Source organism: Panthera uncia, chromosome A2, assembly GCF_023721935.1.
Source record: "Panthera uncia isolate 11264 chromosome A2, Puncia_PCG_1.0, whole genome shotgun sequence".
In the NCBI taxonomy this organism is placed as follows: Eukaryota; Metazoa; Chordata; class Mammalia; order Carnivora; family Felidae; genus Panthera; species Panthera uncia.
Window position 1 is genome coordinate 71,744,624 of NC_064816.1, and position 24,436 is coordinate 71,769,059.

Here is a 24,436-nt window from a genome sequence, read left to right on the forward strand (position 1 = left end):
TGACAGCTCAGAGCCTGGAGCCTGTTTCAGATTCTGTGTCTCCCTCTCTCTGACCCTCCCCCGTTCATGCTCTGTCTCTCTCTGTCTCAAAAATAAATAAACGTTAAAAAAATAAAAAATAAATTAAAAAAAAAATGTCAGCCTATTTACCATGATCTTGGTAGAAAATAATGTTCATTGTCAGTAATCACACTTTAAGTGACCGGAGAAAATGCGGTTGAATATGGACATTTTGGAGAGAGGAAAACTGTTTGGTATAATCTAGTTCTGAGTTGCCCCTAGGCCTCTGGCATGGCCTCCGTATGTGTCATAGTTTTTGTACCAAGGGCGCAGGACCTACTGTCTTTCCCATTCCTCCTAAATGAACCACTTGCAAAGAAGCAGGGTGGATTCCTGAAGGTTTCCCAAGGAAGCTCTATGCAGATATTTGTGGTATAAGCACAGAGTTCAGACATTAGGTGTTTCTCCAACATCTCTTCCCCAAAAATACTCCAGTCGGGTCGATTTTTGTCACAAGGTCACATTGTCTTAGCAGACAAGGAAGTAGAGGACTTAACAAAGGGAGACATAATCTCCTTTTTTAAAGTTATAAAAACTTTAAAATCCTACACATATTTTAAAAATTAACCATTTTTAAGACCTAAGACAATGGGAATAATATTTGTAGGACAAACAGGATGCTATAGAAGGTACGACAGGTTGGGATCTCATTTTATTCCCAGGCCAGCTATTATCACTGGATAATGGCGGCTCAGAACGAGGAGGATTCGAGACCCGCTACTGGTTCCTGCCACAGGGCTGGCACTTGCAGCCCCGCCTCTGAGTAAAGCTTTCTACACGCACTGTATTAAAGACTCGTGGAAACTGTTAAAGCCATTAAAATACCAGTAGATCAACGGGCAAAGTGTGTGAAGATAACCGAATAAAAGCATAGTTGGTAAAAATTTCATTTAATGAGGGCAGTTGGAAGGCTTTCCCCTGAACTTGGAGAGAAGGAAATGAGGTAGTTGATAGTTGAACTTGCATTTGGCACAAAGTGTATCAAAAGAGTAAATCCAAAGCTACCTCAAGAGGCAGAATGACTCCAGGACCTTTAAGTCTTAACTGTGTCTGGGTATGAACGTGTCCAAAAGAAATACACGTCTGTCAGAGGGAAGTCGGAATCTGACAGACTGGGTCAGATTTCAGATCTGCCGCATAGTAGCTGTATGATCTTGGCAAGTTATTAATGTTTCTGTGTCCTCTTCCGTAAGACAGAAATATTACTAGAACATCCCTCGTAGGATTATAGTGTCGGTTAAATGATGTAATTTATGTGACGCACTTACATGAGTACTTACCACAAAGGAAACACCCAGTAAATAGGGAGATTCATTATTTCACTGTGTTTAAATAGTAAAGGCTAATGTCACATGAGAAAACAGTAGCCTTCAAGACCAGAGATGCATAAACAAGAGGTAGACGATTTCTTTAAAAATGTTTTATTAAAAGAAAGATCCTAGGGGCGCCTGGGTGGCTCAGTCGGTTACATGTCCAACTTTGGCTCAGGTCATGATCTCATGGTCCGTGAGTTCGATCCCCATGTCGGGCTCTGTGCTGACAGCTCAGAGCCTGGAGCCTGTTTCAGATTCTGTGTCTCCCTCTCTCTCTGACCCTCCCCCATTCGTGCTGTGTCTCTCTCTGTCTCAAAAATAAATAAAAACGTTAAAAAAAAATTTAATAAAAAAAACAAGATCCTAAATGAAGTATTTCTCCCATCTTTGCTAGGCCGAATGGGCAATAGCCGAAGTGCCCTGAAGATGATCACGGAGGAGTTGCACGATGTTGATAAAGCGATTGAATTCGCCAAGGAGCAAGACGACGGAGAACTCTGGGAAGACCTGATTTTATATTCCATCGACAAACCGCGTAAGCAGAAAAGCCCATCTGCGATCAGGCCTCTTATCTCTCAATACAGCCAGTGACATCTAGAGTAAGAATGATCTCAAGACCCACTGGGTGGAAAATAGGGCGAAGTATCTGTGATAAAGATAGGCTAAGTACACTGTAACGACTTCCAGTGCTTCTCCTGCGCAGAGAAGCCTGGGGCCCCATCACTTTGCATGACCTGAATGTGGAAAACAGGTGGTTAACCTGATGATATTCACTGTGTCCCCGTCAACATCTTCTTACCTACCATACCAACCTGAGTAAATGTGATCCGGCTGAGTTTTGTTTTTCCAATTTGTATACAGGGGCCTTTATTTTGAAAATGTAAAGCCCTTGCCAGTGCCTTTTTATGGACCCCTAGAACTGTCACTAGACACTGATGGTCCTTGGATGTTTGCTGGGACAGTAACTGGCGGTCTCTCCGTCCCGCCGTACTGCCTCAGTGCAGCTCCAGGAGCATGAGTGTGTCGCCGCCACGGGATTGTCCGCCTCCAGGGCTCCCATTTCGGAAAGAAATACGCAGTCACCCAGCAGTAACCCAGGCCCTCTTTTGAAGATCTAGAAATGATTCCAAAACTGGCAACAGTGGTTCAAAGTCTGCTCCCTTCCCTTCGCTATTTTAGTAAGAAGGCTTCTCTGTTCCAAGGCTCTCAAGTTTTAGAAACTGCTCTCGGGATTGTCTTTTTATCAGAGATGCAAGAGGATAATGCGGTTCAAGTCAGTTGCAGATGTAGATTGTCACATGCGCATGCATCTTTGAGAATCTAACTCAGTGTGAGAAAGTCGTGGTTTACCAACCTTCAAGGAGGCAGGGTGGGTGAAACAGAGCACAGCATGACCTGGCCCGGGGTCTGGCCTGGGAGTGAATTTGGCTTTTGACTTGCTAGGTATGTGGCCCTGGATGAATCAGGCAACCACCCCATTTCCCTTTTCTGTAAAATGGAGGCAAACAACACTGCTACCTTGCCGAACATTGGAGAAAAGCGAGAGCCAAGCCATAGTGTAAACTCATAGTGTAAATGTTAGGCATCAGCATGGCAGGCTGTGTTCTGAAGTCCTCATCTGCTCTCGAGCTGTTTTTAACTCATGGGGCTTCTCCTTTATGTCATGAAGTGAAAAGAAAGTTAGTTTTTGGGAATTCAGCAATTTAAATGGTTTTAGCACTTCCTTTAAAGGAAATAATTTTGGGGGCACCTGGGTGGCTTAGTCGGTTAGGCGTCCAACCCTTGACTTCGGCTCAGGTGATGATCTTGTGGTTTGGGAGTTCAAGCCCCACATTGGGCTCTGGGCTGACAGTGCAGAGCCCTCTTGGGATTGTCTCCTTCTCTCTCTGCACCCCCTGCCGCTTTCTCTCTCTCTCTCTCTCTCTCTCAAAATAAATAAAAATAAGCTTAAAAAAGATAAAGGAAATAAGTTTTTATTTGAGTCACTTTTGGCCTAAAACTGCACTATGTAAACTGCTTATGTCCTAATTATTGCATGTGCTATTTTGCAGCATTTATTACTGGCTTACTAAACAACATTGGCACGCATGTAGACCCAATTCTCCTGATTCATCGTATTAAGGAAGGAATGGAGATTCCCAATTTGAGAGACTCCTTGGTTAAAATTCTGCAAGACTACAATTTGCAAGTAAGTATCCTTTCTTGGACAAACCCGCCTTGGGGGGTTGAGTTCCGGATAAACATTTGTAGGGTTATTTTCGAGATCTAAGAATTCATTTGGATAACTACATTTGCTTTTGGCCCAGATATTTGGGAAACTTCATGGAGTAGAGAAATAAGAAGTCTCCCTAGAAGCTACCGAATTGTTTTAACCATTCCCAAATTTCCTCTCCTTGATACGCAGTCATTCTTCCATTTATGTGGTTGATGTCACATGGCATTTGCAAGGCTGAGGGGTGGTTGCACTGGCTACCGGGCCACTCAAACCAGTTTTGAGTAGAGTGAGTATTGTGTCCACTGGGAAGAATAAAAAACATGTTTTTCAAATAATTCTTTTATTTCCTTGAAGTTTCTCAGTAACCCATTGCCTGAAACATGTTGAATACGTGATTTCATTTAACGTTTTGTCTGCTTCCTCGACCAGTACAACCTCGTTGTCTGTAATAGTTCAGAACTTGGTGATAAAAGCAATGGAATGCCTTATTATCATATAAGTAATTAACATGCTAATTACAAAGCACCCTCCCCTTTTCTCTAAAAGGACTCCTGACAATTACTATTTCCCGGGAGGCTGGTAGCTTCCACAGAACTTGAAACTGTTGAAAGCACATTTGTTTAACAGTTTGGACTCTTCTTTCTCTACTTCGTTTGAAAATGAGTTTCTATTAGGATAGAGGGAAATTGCTTTCCTGGAAACACAAAGATTTTGCAGACAGAGCCAGAGGATAAGGTTCCGGGGAGGGAAGTGATTGGCAGGTTAAGTAAGGAGAGGAGCGTCATGACGAGGATTTGTGGGGCCCCTGGCCGCTGTGAGGGGTGCCTAGTGGGGGGCTGCCTGCTGCACTTGGGCTGGTGGGCGCAGGTAAGAGGCGGGGGAAGAGGAGAAGTTGAGAAAGACTGATGGCAACAGGAAGTCAAGTGACAGGTGGAAAAGCAGGACAGAGGGACAAGAATGTGGGGCCCGGAAGTGGGGTGTGGTCACATTAAAATTTCCAAACGCGTCCTTGTAAAATTTCCAAAGGGGTCCTTCAAAAAGTAGGGTGAAGGGTGAGGGTCGTCAGTGTGGAATTAGTCCTGAGACTGTGGGAGCAGTGAGTCCTCCCCGAGGGTGCTGAGGGATGCGGGTGGGAGGGCTGGAGCCAGGCCCCAGCACCTCCGTGAGCTGGGAGGCCAGCCTCTCGGCCTTCTGGGGCTATAGCACTGAGTAGCACAGCTTAAAGGAGAAGGGGTTTTCCTGAGGGCAGGATGCGAGAGGACAAGGGGCCTTCCTCAGGAGGGCCTGCGGGAAGTCGGGGTCCCGGGAGAGATGGCAGGGACCAGGCAGAGGTAGAGGGTTTCTTGTGTGCCAAGCTTTGAGATACACACGTGTTTATTTACAGAGGAACTGGGAGGTTGCGGACAGCTCAGGGAAAGGTTTTCAGGACAGAGAATGAACCGGACAGGAAGGAGAGAGAATTGGGATGGGTGACTAGGTGAGCATTGTGGGTGGTGCCCCAGGGCTGCGGGAAAGTGGTCCAGGCGGGGGAACACTTCCTGAGTTCTGAGGTTGGAACCGGGCTTTGGGGAAAGTGGTTTCAGCGTCTGACTTCATAAGGCCCTGCATGTGAGTGAGCCTGATGATGATCTGTGCACTTCACGGGCTCTTCCCAGGCCCGAGTGTGCCGAGACCTGCTCGAAGTTTCAAGTCCAGATGTGTTGAGAAGTCATTTAGGTGCGGTGTCCCTGAGCATCTCTGCCCCATGGAAGGCGACAAAAATGATCAGTCCTCTGTCCTCCAGATTACAGATGCATCAAGCTTAGCCTCTAGGTTGAAAATGTGCCTGTTTTCCCAGGCTCTACAGTGCCGACAGACACACCTAATAAATCCCTCTTACTAGGCTCTTAATCCAGAGAACCAAGCTCCCGGGCCCGACTGGATTTCACTCCTCATTCATTTTTTATGAATAAAATTGCATTGTTCTGAGTCAGCCAGGAATAAAAATAAATTATTAGATGCAAAATGAATTCCATATTAAAAAATCATCCACTAAAACAGCTGATAAATCAATATTTTATCCTCTTAATTATCTTTTTAAGTGGACTGAGAGCTTTTCCTTAAGACATGTAAGTGTGCAGTTGGTGATGCGTTGAGGAGGCCAGGAGTTCCTTCTCCAGTGGATCCCATAAACCTGACCAGGGAGTGGCCTCTGGGACGAGGGGCGAGACCCCCGGGGAAGGTTGCAGAGCCTCTGGGAACTGCACCTGGGTCTCCCCTGGAGCTCGGACATCTCACTGGAAGGTACAGAGAGGAAACACTGAACTCGGGCAGGTGGTTCAAACAATTCCAGGGGACACTCCCTTCTTATATGTGAAGAAAGACTTTAGAAGTTTTTTCTATACAAAAGGCTACTGTCTGTCATTAATGGCCACTTATATTCTTTCTCCAGGCCACCTGTTAAAAATAACTTAACCCTTCTTCTAGATTATAGAGCATTTGGAAGTTTCCAGAAAGGTTTCACATACATATTTTTCACTCTTGGTCTCTTTCGTTTGTTCCATAAAAGTATATAGTTGATTTTTACATGTTCTCGCAGGATAAAAATGGCTAGCTCCGTTAATCTCCCAAACTGGGGGGAAATTTTGCAGATGCATGTATTTGCGAGGACCTGGAACCTTCTCTGTTGGAGGCAGGGTGGAGGGGAAGGCCCCTGGCGGATATCACGGACCATTCAGTAAACAAGGATCCACGGTCAGATGTCAGGGAAAGGGCTCCTCCACGTTGGGAATGTCTTGGGCAGATTTACAGTAAAATGTGCTGCGTTGTAAAATGTCTTTCACCACTGAGAATGCTTTGGGAGAGCACTCATTAGCCAATAGCTAATTGGAAACAGAAAGCAGGAAAAGTTGTGGGAAAAAAATTTAAAATAAGTATCTCCTCTGGTTTTAAAATTTGATGTTTTCCAAAACACAACAACTCTCCTCAGCTGAAGTTCAGCATGAGGCGCGTTAGCGTTCTTTGACATCATTAAAGTGAAGGAAGATCTCCCCTCGGCTGCGATGTTGGTGTTCACATTTTTAAAATTTACTTTATTATCATGTTTTTGTACCTTGTTACACAGTTCGTATAATGACTCAACAAATTTTACAAGCTTCATGAAATCCATAAGATGAAAGTAGTCCTGATTGTATTTCATAAACTTAAAATGTTCCTAGTCCTGGGGCGCCTGGGTGGCTCAGTTGGTTAAGCATCCAACTTTGGCTCAGGTCATGATCTCATGGTTCGTGGGTTCAAGCCCCACATCAGGCTCTGTGCTGACAGCTCAGAGTCTGCAGCCTGCTTCGGATTCTGTGTCTCCCTCTCTCTCTGCCCCACCCGTTTGCACTCTGTCTCTCTCAAAAATGAATAAACGTTAAAAAAAAAAATTTATAAAAAAAAAATGTTCCTGAGCCTGATTTCAAGGATAAAAAGCTTTTGTGTAATGTAAGATTATTTTCAAAACAGTATGGTATAAATGACATTTCAGTGCTTACATGAAACTGACAATAGTTTCCAAATTATTTTTATGCTATAGATTTATCATGTTTATACTTTATATTTTTAAAATATTTTTATTTCTAAATTTAGCATTCATACCCGTTTCTGTTTTTATTTTCCCAGAAAAGTTCTAGCACTTTTGTTCCTATGGTCTTGTTTGACGGCCATTTCATAGTGGTCATTAGGGACTATTTCCCGTATCACAGATGGGAAGGCTGTCTCAAAGGATTTGCCAGTCTGGGAAGCTGGTGAAACTGGGTTTGAGCCCAGGTCTTCTGACTCCATCTTGTGTATTCCTTACTGTTTGGTTGCTCCATTGGTCTCTGGAGATGCATTTGCGGTCCCGGCAGGTTACAACAACAGAGGAGTATCCGAGATTGACCAGGCAGCCTGCTGTCTTGGAAAAGCAGTGGACGTGATGTTTGCAGAGCTGGACTCCGGTCCTGGCTTTGTCACCAACAAGCCTGTGGCCCTTTGGGAGGGCACCTAACCCTTCTGGATCTCAGCTTTCCCATTCGATTAAATCAACATTTGCCAGCCTGGCTACACACCCGACTTCCCTGAATTCTTTTAAAACTTACTTTGTTTCAGTAAAATAAAACCTTCCAGATCTGCTAGATTAGAATCTCCTGGGGAGGACTAGGGGACTGAATCCACTTTGATGTTCCTTATCGCTAAGCCTGGCGCAAGTCTGTGCGTTGACATTAGGCATTTAGGAACCTGGAGATTAGATGATCTCTAAAGTATCTTCCATCTCTCAAGTTCTTCAGAGAGTCATTTCGGAAACACGCCTTTATGTTGTGCCATTTCTTCTTCTTCCTCATCTCTCTGCTTTGAAATCCAGAGACAAATAAATTAAGAGGAAATAGTGACTTCTTTCTTACCTGCCTTTTTTTATTTTTATGTTTATTTTTGAGAGAGAGAGAGAGAGAGACACACACACACACACACACAGAGTGTGAGTGGGGAGGGGCAGAGAGGGAGACACAGAATCCTCGAACCAGACAATAGGCTCTGAGCTGGCAGCACAGAGCCTGACGCTGGTCTCGAACACACGAATGGGTGAGATCATGACCTGAGCCGAAGTCCGATGCCTAACCAACTGAGCCACCCAGGCACCCTTGTTACCTACCTTTTTTGGGGGCTCAGATGGGTGGTTTCTTGTTCAAAGTACATAAACTCTTCATTTCTTCCAAGAGATATATTTTTTTTAATTTATAGATCTCTGAAATGGATTTAAAATGGATTAAATGGATTTAAAATGGATTTTTTTTCCCTCTCAAATGATTTCCATTTGGCGTCATAGCAGCTTTTAGGTGACATAGGTGGCCTATGACTACCAGGTGTAGCTTCTTTAATCAATCTGGCACGTGTATACTTTGTGCTGTCGTAAATCAAATACGATTATAATACTGTTTTTGAACTGCCAACATGAGACCTTAGAGCCTTTCTGTTTTTTCCTTATTTCTCTGCATTTCATCTTCTTTGATGATAATCTCAACAAAAAGCAAAGCTTTTTCAATTAGAATTCACATCCCATAGCATCATGGGTTAGAAATTAGACAAAATGGTTACCTGGGCTAGCTCCGGGATTGGTATCGTACTGGGACTTGTAAACCCAGGTAACTCTCTGTCATTTGCAATTCTAATGACAAGCACTGCAGTATGAACAAGGCAACGTCAGCAAAAAATTCAACACTCCGAGAATCTTTTAAAATAAAAATATCAGAAACTCGGCAATTTTTTATGGCATTTTTCCCCCCACAGCAGCTGTTTCCAATGAAGCATAATGACATCACTGATGTACGATTCTTTTATTGCTTTATAAAATATCTATGAGTCTGGTGCTTTGCACCGGGATGATGATCAATGATGATGAACTGCAGAGAAATCAGGAAAAACCGGGAGACTCTATCTAGAGTCTTCTGTTGGTTTTTGACAGCTGTCTTATAAATATGTTCTTCTTTAAATTCACAGTAGAACAAGGTATGCTTACAACAGACCGATTCTAGACCCTACAGCTGGTTGGTTGTCTTGAAAGTGGTGAAGATGAAAAAGTAAAGGTAATGCTGGAAAGTTTTGCTCTATGGAGAAAACAGTGCAATGGTGAGAAAACAAGAGTTGAGAACAGAGTGTGGGGAGAAAAAATAAGGAAACATCCCATAAGCAAAATGAATCTCTGAAAGGAAATGTTGTACTTGCTGAGCAACGCCCACACACACTTTTTGAGATGAAAGCTTGACGCCATTATGAAGTTGAAGAAAGAAAAGACCAGTGGTGTGCTTCCCTTGGTGAAATTCTAACATGAACTGGAGCTTCTAGTCTGAGATGTGGATTACACAGAAGAATGAGAAGTGCTGTGACAATCTTAGTATTTTCAAGAACTAAAATACTGCATCAAACTCAAAGGCGTTATTAGTTAAGTGTCATTAAAAACAAAGACACGAGGGGCACCTGGGTGGCTCAGTCTCGGTTGAGCATCGTACTGGGGCTCAGGTTGTGATCTCGTGGACTGTGAGTTCGAGCCCTGCATCGGGCTCACTGCTATCAGCAGGGAGCCTGCTTCAGATCTTCTTTTCCCCCTCCCCTATGTGCCCCTCCCCCACTCGTGGGTGCGCTCTCTCTCAAAATTAAACATTAAAAAAAAGACATGAAAAAATAGATCCCATAATAAAAAGAACACTATGATAGAAAATAGGAGTACTTGAAAAATAACCAAATAGAACTCTTTGAAACTGTTTGGGTATTCATTTAAATTATCAGTTCAGTGCAAGGTCAATAGTAGATTGGACTCAGCTGAAAGGGAGAATGAACTGGAAGATCTGATGAAATGGTATATGCAGCACAGAGTAATTAAGAGGTCATAGAAAAGAGTGGCCAATGGAGACAGGGAGGTGAGAATGCGTGTGTCCTCAACCACAGGACTTCTGAAGGAGAGAAAAGACTAATAGGGAAACCTCTACAAAGTTGATCAAGAAAAAGAAAAAAAAAATCCATATATATTAGGAACAAACATGACAACTAGATGCAGACAAGATTTAAAAACTAAATGTTACAATTTTACATCCGTATATTTGAAAACTCAGTTTTCCACACCCCAAAAACAAATAATCCAGTGAAGAAATGGGCAGAAGACGTGAATAGACACTTCTCTAAAGAAGACATCCAGATGGCCAACAGGCACATGAAAAGATGCTCAGCGTCGCTCCTCATCAGGGAAATACAAATCAAAACCACACTGAGATACCACCTCACGCCAGTCAGAGTGGCCAAAATGAACAAATCAGGAGACTATAGATGCTGGAGAGGATGTGGAGAAACGGGAACCCTCTTGCACTGTTGGTGGGAATGCAAACTGGTGCAGCTGCTCTGGAAAACAGTGTGGAGGTTCCTCAAAAAATTAGAAATAGATCTGCCCTATGACCCAGCAGTAGCACTGCTAGGAATTTACTCAAGGGATACAGGAGTGCTGATACATAGGGGCCCTTGTACCCCAATGTTTATAGCAGCACTTTCAACAATAGCCAAATTATGGAAAGAGCCTAGGTGTCCATCAACTGATGAGTGGATAAAGAAGTTGTGGTTTATATATACAATGGAATACTACTTGGAAATGAGAAAGAATGAAATATGGCCTTTTGTAGCAACGTGGATGGAACTGGAGAGTGTTATGCTAAGTGAAATAAGTCATACAGAGAAAGACAGATACCATATGTTTTCACTCTAATGTGGATCCTGAGAAACTTAACAGAGGATCATGGGGGAAGGGAATAAAAAAAAAAAAAGTTAGGGAGAGAGCCAAACCATAAGAGACTCTTAAAAACTGAGAATAAACTGAGGGTTGGTGGGGAGTGGCGGGGGCGGGGGGGTGACGGGCATTGAGGAGGGCACCTGTTGGGATGAGCACTGGGTGTTGTATGGAAACCAATTTGACAATAAATTTCATATTAAAAAAGAAAACTCCGTTTTCTAGGAAAATATAAATTACCAGTATTTACTCAAGAACAAATAGCCCTATAGTCATTAAATCAGTAGTCAGAACATAAAGCCACAATAAAAGCACTAATCCACAGTCAACTTTAGAGATTGGTTTTATCAAAGTTTTAAAACACAGGCAGTCCCCAAATATATTTTGTAATTGACCTTTTAAGCCAGGATCTGCGAGGAGAAGAGGGCAACATTTCTACCCTGCAAAGGAGGTGAGAAATGGTCTGTCTTCAGGACACGATGGACCCAACTGACACCTGAGGTCCCATCAGCTTCCAGGAAGAGGAGGACAATGCTGGGAGGTGGCCAGCCAAGCTGTCACAGCCCAGCTATGTTGATTCAGTGGATAAAAGAACCATAAAATTCATTCCAGAGAGAAACCCAACATCTTGAAGATTGCTTTGCTGCTCATCTGAAAAAATAAAGAATAAAGCCTAAACAACCAAACCCAAGCAATCCCTATTTTACGTAAACTTTTCCAGAGGATAGAATAGAAAAGCTCTTCAGTTCCCTGGGGGATGCTAGTCTAACCTTTCCAGAGTCCTAGGAGGGCAATCTAAGACCATTAGGGCCTTGTCTCTTTAACAAATGCAGAAAGTCTACACAAATCGTTAGCTAATTGAATCTAACCCTTTAATTGTTGACAGTATGTACATAACCATAAATGTCATAAATTCTCTCTAAAGTAATCCTCATCTATATGTTTGATACAATTCTAATCAAAACCCCCAAAGAATTCTTTACTGTCCTAAGTTTTTGTACAGAGTGGCTAAGATTAAGAAGAATAAGGAGGGGAGATTTATGAGATATTAAAACATAATATGTGGGAACGTAAAATGGTGTAACTGCTTTGCAGAACTATTTGATAGGTACTTTAAAAATTAGGCATATACCTATTTCATAACCCAGAGTTTTGCTCTTAAGTATTTATCCAAGATGAAAAGTAGGTCCACAAAAGAACTGTACAAAAAATGTCCTTTGCAACTTTATCCCTAATAGCCCTAGAGTGGAAAGAGCCTAGATGTCCATCAACAGGAGAGTATATCTCCAGATTGCTGCCTCTTGGTCACAAACCAGATGCTGTATCTCCGGACCGCACATCCACATTCCAGGCAGGAAGATGTGGGAAGCAAAGGGCTCTTTCCTGATGAGGCTTTGCTTTTTTATTTGGGAAAGGATGGCTTTCTAGCCTCTGCGTTCATCTCATTGGCTAGATCTGTGTTGCATGAGTCCCAGGCAGCTGCATGGTTTAGTTGGGGACACACTGAACATAGTTGAAGTCATGTTTGTAAAAAAGGAGGAGGGAAGGTAGCGGGCACGGAAGTGTCAGCTGGATCTGAAATCTTTTCTTTTTCTTCTGAAATCGATCTGAAGCATACGGTAACACCTTAATAGCTTTGCTCAGTCTAAGTGCAGAGACTTGAGTATATTTTATTCTCTATGTTTGCTGTATTTCACGGTTTAAAACGGAAAGTAGCCCAAAGTAGTGGCATAGGATATATTCAAAACGTGACTGGCAGTGACTCGATGGCATTTTGGTCATAAAGACCTGGATGGCAGGAGAGCGTGCCTGTGCCCCACGGATGTGAATAATGTCAGGTTTGCAAGGCTGGAGACCGTGGGAGGTGAGCGTCCACAGGTGGGAGCAGGCTGCGTGTGACCACCTTGGAAGATGGGAGTTGTCGGAAATCATGAAGGTCAGAGAGGGCTGAAGAGGACGGAGTTGGGCTCCGCCACCGATGTTTTAATAAAGGCGTTTGTGGGAAACACCAAGTATCCACTTTTAAGGTTGAAATCAGTGACCACTACAGCCGATTTTTCACGAGTCACTGATGGTTGCTACAGCGAATGATCCATGGTCAACCTAATGCCTTGTCATGTCTGACGCTGAAAATAGTACCTATCTGATGCTACGGTGTTCTTGTGTGGGCTTCACTCACCTGCTCTGATTGCCCTCGGAGTACTCCCGGTTTTGTGGGATAACTGGTTCTTCTGCACCGATGGTAGCTTCGTTTCGTGCTCTCCTCTCATTACGTATCACGTAAATGAGAAACCGTTTTTGTGTTTTCCTGCTTTGGAGCCTTGGGTTTTGGGCAGATGAAGTATAAAGTAACATATACTACGCTGTATTTGTGTATTTTCCTTTCTCCTGGCTTGAGGGCCTGTGAATACTGAAGTTTTTCCTAGAAAATGCCTTGCTGTGGGCAGGCGGATTGTACCTATTTAGAAAAACGCAATCCTGGTAAAGAAACAGTTCCTCCTCAGTTTGCAGGGTTTTTTTGCATTTTCTTTTTTAAATTTGCAGGCACTGTGGCTTCTGTCTGTACTGCTGGGTCTGCCCTCCTCCTGTATCACTCGTGCGGGAGACCCACTGAGGGTCAGAGCCAGCTCGTTTTGAAACGTTTTACCAAAGATACTTTGACACTGTTTTTCGTAAGTTTTTATTTTGGTATCGGAGGCAGAGCAGTTTTCTATGTTTGGTTATCAATTTTCCTAAAGTTACTAACATCAGTATTTTTTTTTATTTTTGAGAGAGAGCACGAGCAAGCAAGCACATACATGGAAGGGGCAGAGGGAGAGGGAGAGAGAATCCCAAGCAGGCTCCACATCATCAGTGTGGAGCCTGACGTGGTTCTCAAACTCATAAACCGTGAGAGCAGCAGTCAGACGCTCCACGAGTCGAAGTCGGACGCTTAATGCACTGAGCCACCCAGGCGCCCCTGGTAACAGTATCTCCTAGATCTCTTTCTTACCATATTTTTGTCTTCCTGTGTGCTTTAATGATACCCATTAAAGTTTTAATGCCTTTTTTAAATGAATCCAAAATCCGATTTTTAGTAGCATTTTGAAGAAGAAAACGTCATAGGCAGTGTCTCGATTAATGTAGAAATCGTAGAGCTTTATTTCCTATTCAGCACTACTAGAAATGGCAGGTACAGAACTTAGATCTGGGCATCAGCTCTGTTTTCTTGAGTATTTGCTTTTGTAGGACTGGGGAGCAAGCCCTTGGGCTGCATTTCACACCTCCCCCCCCACCCAGCCCGTGCTGTCCAGGATTTGAGAGGAGTGTGTGTTAGTGTAGACACCGGGGATAGCAGAGCCCAGGTGGCCCAGTGGCATGAATTGAAAACCTGAAAAGCAAGACACATGCATAGTATGAAGAAGGGTGGGACGCACCTCTTGAGAGCAGCATTCACTGTGACTCAGAGCTGGACCGAGGGAGGCGGTGAGGGCATCATTCTGTGAATTTCCAGGACAGTTACATCTGACCGCACAGAAACGTGCATTAAGACCCATCAAGCCAGAAGAGCGAGCCACGGACCCTGCCACAGAGAGCCTCACTGCCCTTCAGGCCCTGAGTGTCCCCCTCTTAGAAAAGCAACAAGTTCTGGTTCAAAAAAAAAAAAAAGGCACTTGGCATAAGCACACCTCACACAGCCTCTGCCAATTTCTAACAAAACACCTCGGAAAACCCAGAACAGGCTGGAAACTCTCACCGGGGCCCATGGAACCGGGCAAAAGGTACAGCGGGTGGTCTGTCTCCTGTGCCCCAAGCAGGTGGACACTCTCTGTCTCCATCCCTCCCCGGCTCTGAAACACAAGGTGGGTGCCACCCAGCATCATTGGCCTGCACTGTGGGTGTCGTGACTTGTGAGGCTGCTGCGGGGTCCCTGCCTCTCCTCGTTGTCCAGGCAGAGAGGGAGAAAATATGTAACTTACAAAGTAGCAGGAAAAATGCATAAAGAAAAAGCACAGTACTGGGATGAAGAAAACGGATCTTGTAACAGAATATGAACATCTGTGGTCAGTTTTCAGTCGTCCGCCCCCCCTTAAGAGTCCCCAAATTGGAGGGTTAACAGAGACACTTGAGACCCTTAGCACTGCACTGAACAGTTGGGATGGGAGAAGAGAGGGATTGCAGCCAGGAGGGGGGTTAAGACAGAGATCCTGTCTGCTTAGCTGCTCTGTGCCCTGTTCCTTGTCTGGGATATGGACCCCGTATAGATCAGTGCAGTAGATAGATGGAGTTATCAAATGGAACATTCTGGAATAGCAGGTTTTCCATCCCGGAATGAGCAGGTCACATGGGGGCCGAACTGCCAGGCAGAGTCTGAGTTAGGAAGCCTTGTAAGATAACGTCAGGGTTCATTAATACAGCCTTCCTTGCCAAACTTTTACATCTGTATGTCATTTCACAAGCGCTACAGGAACGGCTATATATTAAGTGCAGTTGTGACTGCACGGAGGCTGGAAAGGTTGGTCTGACAGGTTTGGAGGCAAGAGTGTACCGAGGGCCGGCAAGCAGTGAGCGCTTCATCGGGCAGCTTCAAACACCAATTTTCTGAATCCCCAGTAAGAGGGTTCTCCCCCATATTTGAGTCTTCTAAAGATGCGGGTTTCGTTTTGTTTTGTTTTGTTTTGTTTTACAACAAATGCATTAGATCCTGCTTCGTGAAGGCTGCAAGAAGATTCTCGTAGCCGACTCTTTGTCCTTACTGAAGAGAATGCACAGGACTCAAATGAAAGGCGTTCTGGTCGATGGTGGGTATCATTGAAATAATCCTATTGGAACCATAGGCCTTGCTTTCAGAAGAGACAGAGCAAACAGAAAGGCTGTCTAATCCCAAGTGTGTGTGTTTCCTTGCAGAGGAAAACATCTGTGAGTCGTGCCTTTCCCCTATTCTTCCGTCAGGTAAGATTGGCGGGTGGAGATACCCCAAATATGTGTTTATGAGGAGAATTAATTTTTTTTAATTTTTTATATTTATTTTTTAGAGAGAGAGAGAGAGAGTGTGTGTGTGTGTGTGTGTGTGTGCGCATGGGGGAGGGGAAGAGAGAGAGGGAGACACAGAATCCGAAGCAGGCTCCAGGCTCTGAGCTATGAGCACAGAGCCCCAACACCAGGCTCAAACTCACGAGCTGTGAGATCATGACCTGAGCTGAAGTCGGGCATTTAACCCACTGAGGCACCCAGGCGCCCCAGAATTAAAATTTTGACATTAGCTAATCTATAACTTCTGGAATAATCTGTGTACAGAATTTTAGTCCACAACCCTACCCAGTTGCAGGCTGGCACCACCATTCTGTAAAGCTGAGGGGCTCATCCTAGAGTGAGCCCACATTACCTGGAAGGCTCGGGAAGCCCAGAGTGCTGGTACCCCCCCAAAACCTGCAGAGGCAGTAGTTCCCGAGCAGGACCCAAGAATTTGCATTTCCAACACATTCCCGGGTGACATAGATGCTTCTTCGGGAGCCATTCTTTGAGGATCATGGCTTTAGAGTAAAATAGAATGGAAAAACTACCATCAACATGTTTAAATTCCAAGGAAGAAGAATTGTGTGTATCTAGGAAAAAAATTGTACACCAGCATACACAAAAAAAATTGTACTTCCCTTTTCTTTAAACTTTTTCTTTGCTCTGTGGTTATGGGCACCTACGTTATCCCCGATTTCGACGGAAACCTACTATGTGCCGCCTCCTCAGAACACAAGTACATGTTTATTTATAGTTGGTAGATATATATATATATATATATATATATATATCGTCGTGTGTAATCGGAGCGCCTTACGTAAGGATAGGACAGAAGAGGAAATTCCAGAATTTGAAAATAGAAATTAAAGCATAGCTGTTGGGATGCAAAAAAAGTGCTCCTTTGATACAAATTCAGCACAGAGAAGTACCAAGAGAGCTAGCTGCTGCAGGGTTTACTTAGCTTTAAGGGATAATCTAACAGCAACATGAGAAGTCTGTTCCCCCCAGGGTCTTTTCTAGAGGAAATGGGTTTGAAGTGTTCATGTTAAAAACAGCAGCGGACGCAGGAAAAGTGAGCTTTCGCAGTGTTTTTAGGCCGTGTTTTAACAGACCTGCAGACCAGTGTACCCGTGGTGTGTAATTAAATTCTGCAGAAGTGCTCGCAGCACGGTGCAAGGTCACAGCCTAGGATTGTCACCCTGCTCTGCCCCCCAAGTCACTGAGTGGTCCTGGCCAAGGCAGTAGGTGAACTGGCAGCATTTTTCTAAAGCCACGGAATGGACTGAGGGATATGGTGTGTATAGTGTGTGTGAGGGCACAGGGAAGGGAAGAGGGGATACACATCCTAATTTGTTTTAAGTCTTAGAATGGGGGAGGGGCGGAGAGAGAAACCCAACTAGGCTCCTTGCTGTCAGCACAGGGCCTGATGTGATGCTCAGTGTCACAAACCATGAGATCATGACCTGAGCCGAAGTCCAGAGCTGGACACTTAACCAAATGAGCCATCCAATTTCCTCCTAACTTTTAAAATAAACGTGGTTGCATTCGCTAGGAAGCGGTCCCCGGTTTGTAGGCGTAACTGACGTGGAGGTCTGTGACCTTGACTCAGAGCAGCTCGGTTGTGGTAGCTGCTGTGCGTTTGCTCCCAGCACCCCTCGGGGATGCCTCTGTGACCGTGCGGCTTCCTGCTGGAACGTTGAACCACAGCTGGACTTGCAGTCGGGATCGGTTCCCGCAGTTCCCGATCTGCCTGTTTCATTGGGTTCTTCTCTCTTTTCTGCCCTGTGCCCCCCAGATGCCGCTAAGCCCTTCAGCGTGGTGGCCTTCCACTGCCGCCACATGTTCCACAAGGAGTGCTTGCCCGTGCCCAGCATGGTGAGTGGGAAGTCTGAAGTCTAATTGTGTCATCCCGTGGCTCTGTGGCTTCTCATAATTCATTCTAGATCCCACGAGAAAATGACTTTATTCCTCAAGGGTAAAGACGCTTAGTATACTACCCAGTAGTGCCTCCTTCTCCGTGGTTGCGGTCACCCGCGGTCTGGAAGCAGGCGGTTGTCTTCCTGACGAACAGCCAGGTCAGTAGTAGTCTACACGATGCCTGTTTCGTTCCTCACTTCACCTCCTCAGGCAGGCATTTCCTCCTCCTCCTCCTGGGAAGAGGGGTGAGTACAGTACAAGGTCAACCATGTTCACGTAACTTTCATTGCAGTGTATTGTTATAATTGTCTGTTTTATTAGTTATCAATCTTGTGCCTAATTTATCCTAGGTAGGGATGTACAGAAGAAACAGTGTATTTAGGGTTTGGTACTGTCTGTGGTTTCAGGCATCCCCCGGGGGTCTTGGGACATACCCCCAAGGATAAAGGGGGATTACTGTGCTAAACACAAAATCGAGTGGATTCATGTAGGTACAATTGATGAGGGTCAAGCCATACAGCTGCGAGATACAGTGAAAACCATTTTCTAGTGTTCACTTTTTCAGCCCGATTTCCATATCGTGACACTGCTATTTTCAGTATTAAGTCAGGTCCCCCATGTGCTCCCTGGTCACATTAGACTTGTTCTGCTGTGGGGGGCTTGTTAGAGTCTCACAGAACCCTCTGTGACCCAGCAGAAATCTCCAGGAAATGGAGGGACATTTCCTAGCTTCCTCCCCACCCCCTGACCAATGCTCCCATAAGATTTCTGAATATGAGAATAGAAAGAGTTTTTATTTTTTTAATGGTTATTTTTGAGAGAGAGAGCGTGCACACAGGGGAGGGGCAGAGAGAGGGAGACAGCATCCGAAGCAGGCTCCAGGCTCTGGGCTGTCAGCACAGAGCCCGATGCGGGGCTCGAACTCACGGACTGCGAGATCATGACCCAGGCAGCCGAAAAAGCTTTTTTAAAACCCGTGTCTTGTAATTTCGTTTCTAGAATTCGCCCGCACAGTTCTGCAACATCTGCAGCGCCAAGCACCGCGGACCAGGAAGTGCCATCTTGGAGTTGAAGAAATAGCCCAGTTCGGCTGGTCACCCTTCCTCCCCGTGCTCTCCAAGACTGTTTTTGCAACAGTGGCAGCGTTCGTGGACACCAACGCTGTTCAGAGATTTGTGCGTGTTTAGGTCACGCTCAGAAGAGGTGTGTTCGGCTTCTCTCTGCAGGTGACGTTAGGGTCCCCCCCTCCGTCCCTGCCTGGGGCTCACACTCTACACTCGGTTGTTGGCTGGGTTCGTTCTTTAGGAATGGAAGAGAAGGGAGTGGGGTGGAAGTGAGGTTCTGGACCTAGCGAGGCTTTCTGGCCATCGAGTGCACTGCCGCGAGCTGTCCCCGCTGCCTGGGCGCAGCTCCAGGACCTTCCCGGCAACTTGGACCTGTTTCCACGGCCTCTGCTTAATCAGCCCTCCCATTCTGGGGGTGCTTTGGTTTATGGCATCAGCTGTGCTTCTCTTCTTAATAGGCATCTAATGAAACACTGTGTAAATTGTCACTTAGTCAAGGACATCTGGGAATACCAGGCGCAGGCTGATGTCATGCTGTTTCATGTTGACTGATCACGTGTTCTCTGTGTCCGGCCCTGGCAAGCAGCCCATGTTTGTTGACTGAATAAATGTTCGCTCTTGCAAAAGACTCCCTTGTAGCGAATTCTGGCCCCCTAAGAATGGAGGAGGGTTTCCACACCTCAGAGTGTGAGGGGTCATGGTTGGGTCCTGCCAGCTGAGAGGAGGGAAGAGATGTTACAGAGTCTGAGAGGGAGTCTCAGGAGAAATGGGCCTGGGCCTGACACGTGTCCTGCAGCCTTGTTGGCCCTCAGGGAACGCAGAGTGGAGGATGCAGGGACAGGATCCGAACTTGTGACCGTCTTGCAGCAGTCGGCTTCATCCATCCTGGGCTATGTTGTGCCGACCTCCTGCCATGGGTGGAAAACACATGCTGTCACCACACTTAGTCCCACGGACACGAATAAATGCAACTCTCTGCTTTATTTTTTGGGGAGTGGGCAGGATGCTCATGCGTACTGAGCGCCTTCCCACCACCGAGCCTGGCCCCACCTTCCCACCGGCAGCACCTTGTTTCATGCTCAAGGCACCCCCCCAGGAAGAACATACCACATCCCATGGTATCCTGTTGAGCAACTGAAACAGGGAGACATCATCACGTTCGCAGAGGTGACTGCTGAGCTCCAGGGCATGGCTCCCTGTAAGAAATCGGGGCAGAGGGCCAAATTCAGAGGAAATGCCTGGCGGGTCTCCGCAGCAGAGCCCCAACATTCTCCAGCAGACATCAGGCTTTTCCTGTTACTCCTACAGATCCCAAACTAGAAAGTCCTCAGCACCCCTCCGTACCTCATTCCCTTGTTCCAGTTTCTGCCGGTTTTCCTTAATCAACGGAGCCACCAGGCACCCTGACAGATTTTTAATTTGGTGGTTATAATCTTAACCTATATATTTTCATATTCTAAAAGCAAGCATTCGAGCAATTACTGTGGGTCGGGCGTTGTTGCAAGCACCATTTGTATTCTTCGTCCCAACTCTGAAACAGGACCCCCCCCCCCCCCCCCCCCCCACCCCCCTCGTTATCTAACAGAGAGGAAGCCAGAGCCCGTAAGGCCAAATCCATCTGTCTCAGGTCAGGTAGCAGGCAGGCGGCCTTCAGAGGCCGTGGCCGTGATCTTAACCGCTGTGTATTTGATTTTTTTTTTTTTTTTAAAGTATGCATTTGACCTGTGGTGGTCAGCACATAGAAAACAAAATCCTCTCCAGTCCTAGAAGGGAATTTGTTATAAAGTAGCCAGTGGCTTACTGAATCATCGAGAGGACAGAGGAAGCAGATGCAGGGAGGGCGTACAGGAACACGTCACAAAGCCCCCCACAGAACTGGGCTGCCCAGGGCACCCCCAGCCCAACCTCCATCAGAGGACAGGCGACACGGAGCATGTGAACCACCGCTTTCAAGTAAACTGTGTAAATAAAAGTAGGCACATTTCTCAGTTTCTTTTCATGCTCAGTCAACACTGAATAAGGATTATGTATGCACGTCTGTGTAGGAAACCTTTGTATGTGCTAAATACCACGCCAGTTTATTCTGGCTTCTCTGACCAAGACTCAGGCTATTGAAACTCCGCCAATTTCGATACTAAGCAGTAACTGACTTCCCAGACCCCCATCCTGAGCTTGCCGCTGATTGTCACTTTAAAAATCTGGAAAGAAATGCCTTTCCTCCTTCACCTCCTGTCGGGGTGATTCGAATCAGTGTGATGTTAGGGACACAGGTACGATAGGAGAGAGAATGAAAAACGTGGCTTCCAGAAGCAGGGATCCCAGAGTTAGCCAATGCCCAGCCTTTCTTTACACGGACCCAGAATGGTGATTCTAAATGAAAATGGGGTCATGTCACTTCTCTTTGAACCCTCAGGAATCCCAGTGCCCTGGATGTGAAGGGACTTCAGGTTTGGTCCCCGAGCTCGGTTCCCCTTGCTTTCCCATTGCTCTCCTTTAGCCGACAGTCCCAGGGCTCAATGTGACTGACTCCTCACCCACCCTGGCCTCCTCAGATGGCTCACCTGTCCTAGAAGGCACCCGGGGCTCCGTCTGCCTCTGGCATACCACACTGCAGCAGTCCACGTGCACAAACTCAGGTCTGCAAAAGAGTAACATTTAAATCCTCTCTTGAGGGGGTGCCTGGGTGGCTCAGTCAGTTAAGCATCCAACTTGGGCTCGAGCCCCGCGTCCGGCTCTGCTGACCGCTCAGAGCCTGGAGCCTGCTTTGGATTCTGTGTCTTCCTCTCTCTCTCCGTGCCCGTCCCCTGCTCGTGCTCAGTCTCTCTCTCCAAAATGAAAAAACATTAAAATCAGTCTTCTCGAATCCATAGTCTACCTTGTGGTGTGAAGTTCATCTGAGTTCATGGTAGACTCAGATAAATCGGCCTTTGCTGTAGTTTAGGGACGCCTTCTTTCTTCTGCGGTGGCGGCAGGGATCGATCATCTCGGTGCATCCAGTATCCATGAGAAGAAGGCATCTCGTCAGTTGGCCTCTGTCCACACTGGCGCTGGTTGGAAGGCCACTGTCCCCACAACCTGCTCTCACCTGCATCTGCCGCCGGCATCTCCCAGATCTCCGCAGTCCCAGCCTGTCCCTGGTCCCCGCTTCTCATACTGCCCCTGCTGCTCCTGACCACCAAGCCTCTGTCTGCCTCATGGCCCTGGTACCTGGGAAATTCAGTCTGGTCAACCGAGTTGGTCTCCGTCTGTTGCCTCCTTGCTGTTCCCAAGAGTGTGCATGGTAGGTGTGCGGGGACAGGGTACATGTGGGTTCGTAAGGCTGGCTGCTTCTCAGAGGAAACGGGAGGTGGGGACCCCCACATAGCTTTCTGCTGAGTCCATCTTTGCTGAGACCGCAGTGTGGGGCTCAGAGCAAGGTGGCCCTTGCCACTCAGCTCTCTTCTCTTGGGACCGGTCTCCTCGGGCTCTCCCCCAGTCCGGCTGAGTGCTTCCTACAGGCGCAGTGGAACTGGCTGCCACGTTATGTATCATTGATGGTACCCAAAGGCTGAGGGGCCTGCAGGCTGTTGGCTCTGTGAATTTTTAAGAACTTAAAATATGTCTGCCTCTACAGTGGACTGGGAACAAGGAACAAGGAACATACCGTGTTCCCCTCTCCCCTAGTAGAGGGGCACCCAAGCACCTGACAATGTCTGCTGAATGGAAGTCCAGCCTTTCTCCCTTGTTCAAGGTCAAGAAATGTACACCTTCCAGCATCCTGTGACATGAGGGACAGGACTTGTAAATGTGGTAGATGTGCTCATCCAGAGACCCACTGTCTCTTCCTCCCTTTTGGGGTCTTCACAGCCACCATCAACAAGTCTCCTTTGTCTCCATTCTTCCACAGTCGGTACGATTTATTCTCAAGTGCTAAAATCTCTTCTTTGAGTGCCCTTCCTCCTGTGTCTCCCCATCCAGTCCGCCATCTTTTCTCCCCATCTCCCTCTCTCTTCTGTGCTCACTGCCATGGTCTTGACCCAGATTCCTATCATCGAGCCTCTAGATGGATCAGAACCAATCCCTTCTTGAGGTGTTCCTGCCTCCAGTACCCACAGTTCTGATTTATCCTGCACCCAGTTTCTGCATGAATCGCCCTTCCAGACTGATCCAGTCAAGTTCCCAGATATGTTGCTATTCCCAGTGCTAACGCTCTCTCACTCTCTACAGTACGTTTTTCCACGTATTCGGTTCCCCTCTTCCAACTCCTCAGTGTAGATCCCATCCAGCCTTCAGAGTCTAACTTAATGTCTCCCCAGGTCCAGGTCCTCCCCAACGTAGTCTGCCCCCCACCTAAAGCGGTCTGCATCCAACCTCCCAGGGCCCTGGCAGAAGCAAGACAAAGGTATTTGTGACACATACCTATACGTGAATTGTTCATCACCAAATGCATGCTACAGAAAGGCCACTCAGTAAATGTCCCTTACTGGACTGAACAAAGACCTCATTCTCCTGCTGGGCGTGAGGTTCTTTCCTCTGGAAGGAGTGTTGGTGATATTATGGCACAAAGAAGAGAAGAGGCCTCCTTGGGCAGTTCCTGTGCTTTCTCCTTCTGGATACCTAACGGCAACATGGATACATCTGCTTTCCAGAGTCCCCTCTTTGTGCTGTGATTTTCGAAAAATAAACCATTCTATTCACTGTCAAAAAACAAAGACATTAGGAAGGTCCTTGGTCCCAGCATTATAAGTGCCTGACTAGGTCAGGTCACCACAGGTCAACGTATTCAAATGAGTTAGGCTAAAGCATTTATTCCAAAATGAATCTAGCTTCTTGCCCCAATTATTCCAAGTAGCCTCAATTCCCTCTTTTCTTTGATGTTCACACATCAACGAGAGCTTTTCAAAATTCATCAACTGCTCCTCGACTGTAATGATCGTGTAATTTGTGACTCCAAGCACAGCATTTTGAGAACGTGAGGGGGTGCTATTACAAACCACCACAAGCCAACACGACAGTCCCTGGCAACCTAGGAAGCTTGTCACCCTTCTTTTGACGCCTAGTACTACTGGCTCAACACTACGTGTGACAGAGTTGAAGAAAATGATGCTGCTTAAAAGCCAATGCTGATAACAGGTTCTGTCTTCTAAAGGCAATTGGAGGGGCCATACCGCTGAAAACATAAACCTTTCTCCTGCTCGCCTGCACTTACAGAGACTGATGGGCCAAGTGACGGAGGCTCAAGGGGGCAAGAGGAAGCATCAACACTTGAGAACCTCTGCAGGTTCCTGGCTGCACGCTTTTACATAATAAAAGTTAGCAGAGCTCTGTCTGGGGCCAAGAGCTGAGATGCTCTGCTAAGGGAGGGGCACTAAGAGGTGAGGATTTTAGGGAAGGGGAACAAGCAACTGGGATAATCAAAGGGATTTAAGACAAGACCAGGGGCGCCTGGGTGGCTCAGTTACGCTTCTGACTTCAGCTCAGGTCACGATCTCCCAGTTCGGGAGTTCGAGCCCCGCATCCGGCTCTCTGCTGTCAGCACAGAGCCCTCCTCAGATCCTCCGACCCCCTCTCTCTGCCCCTCCCCTGCTCACTCTCCTTCCCAAAAGTAAACATCTTAGAAAAGACT

At 46.2% G+C, this 24,436-nt stretch overlaps 1 protein-coding gene across 2 annotated transcripts in view; it reads left to right on the forward strand.

Moving 5' to 3' along the window:
- Positions 1-19,460, forward strand: part of VPS41 (VPS41 subunit of HOPS complex) — a 186,362-nt gene extending 166,902 nt beyond the window's left edge. Inside the window, exons 24-29 of one of the 2 annotated variants that reach the window (XM_049642757.1) lie at positions 1,768-1,908; positions 3,425-3,561; positions 15,537-15,636; positions 15,743-15,787; positions 17,646-17,725; positions 18,767-19,460. In XM_049642757.1, coding sequence (XP_049498714.1) covers positions 1,768-1,908; positions 3,425-3,561; positions 15,537-15,636; positions 15,743-15,787; positions 17,646-17,725; positions 18,767-18,847 — 584 coding nt within the window. In that variant the 3' untranslated portion in view covers positions 18,848-19,460. Of the gene's footprint in view, positions 1-1,767; positions 1,909-3,424; positions 3,562-3,777; positions 11,345-15,536; positions 15,637-15,742; positions 15,788-17,645; positions 17,726-18,766 lie in introns of those variants that run through there. The other variant, XM_049642758.1, reaches the window with a different exon arrangement.
- Positions 19,461-24,436: the final 4,976 nt, after the last annotated feature.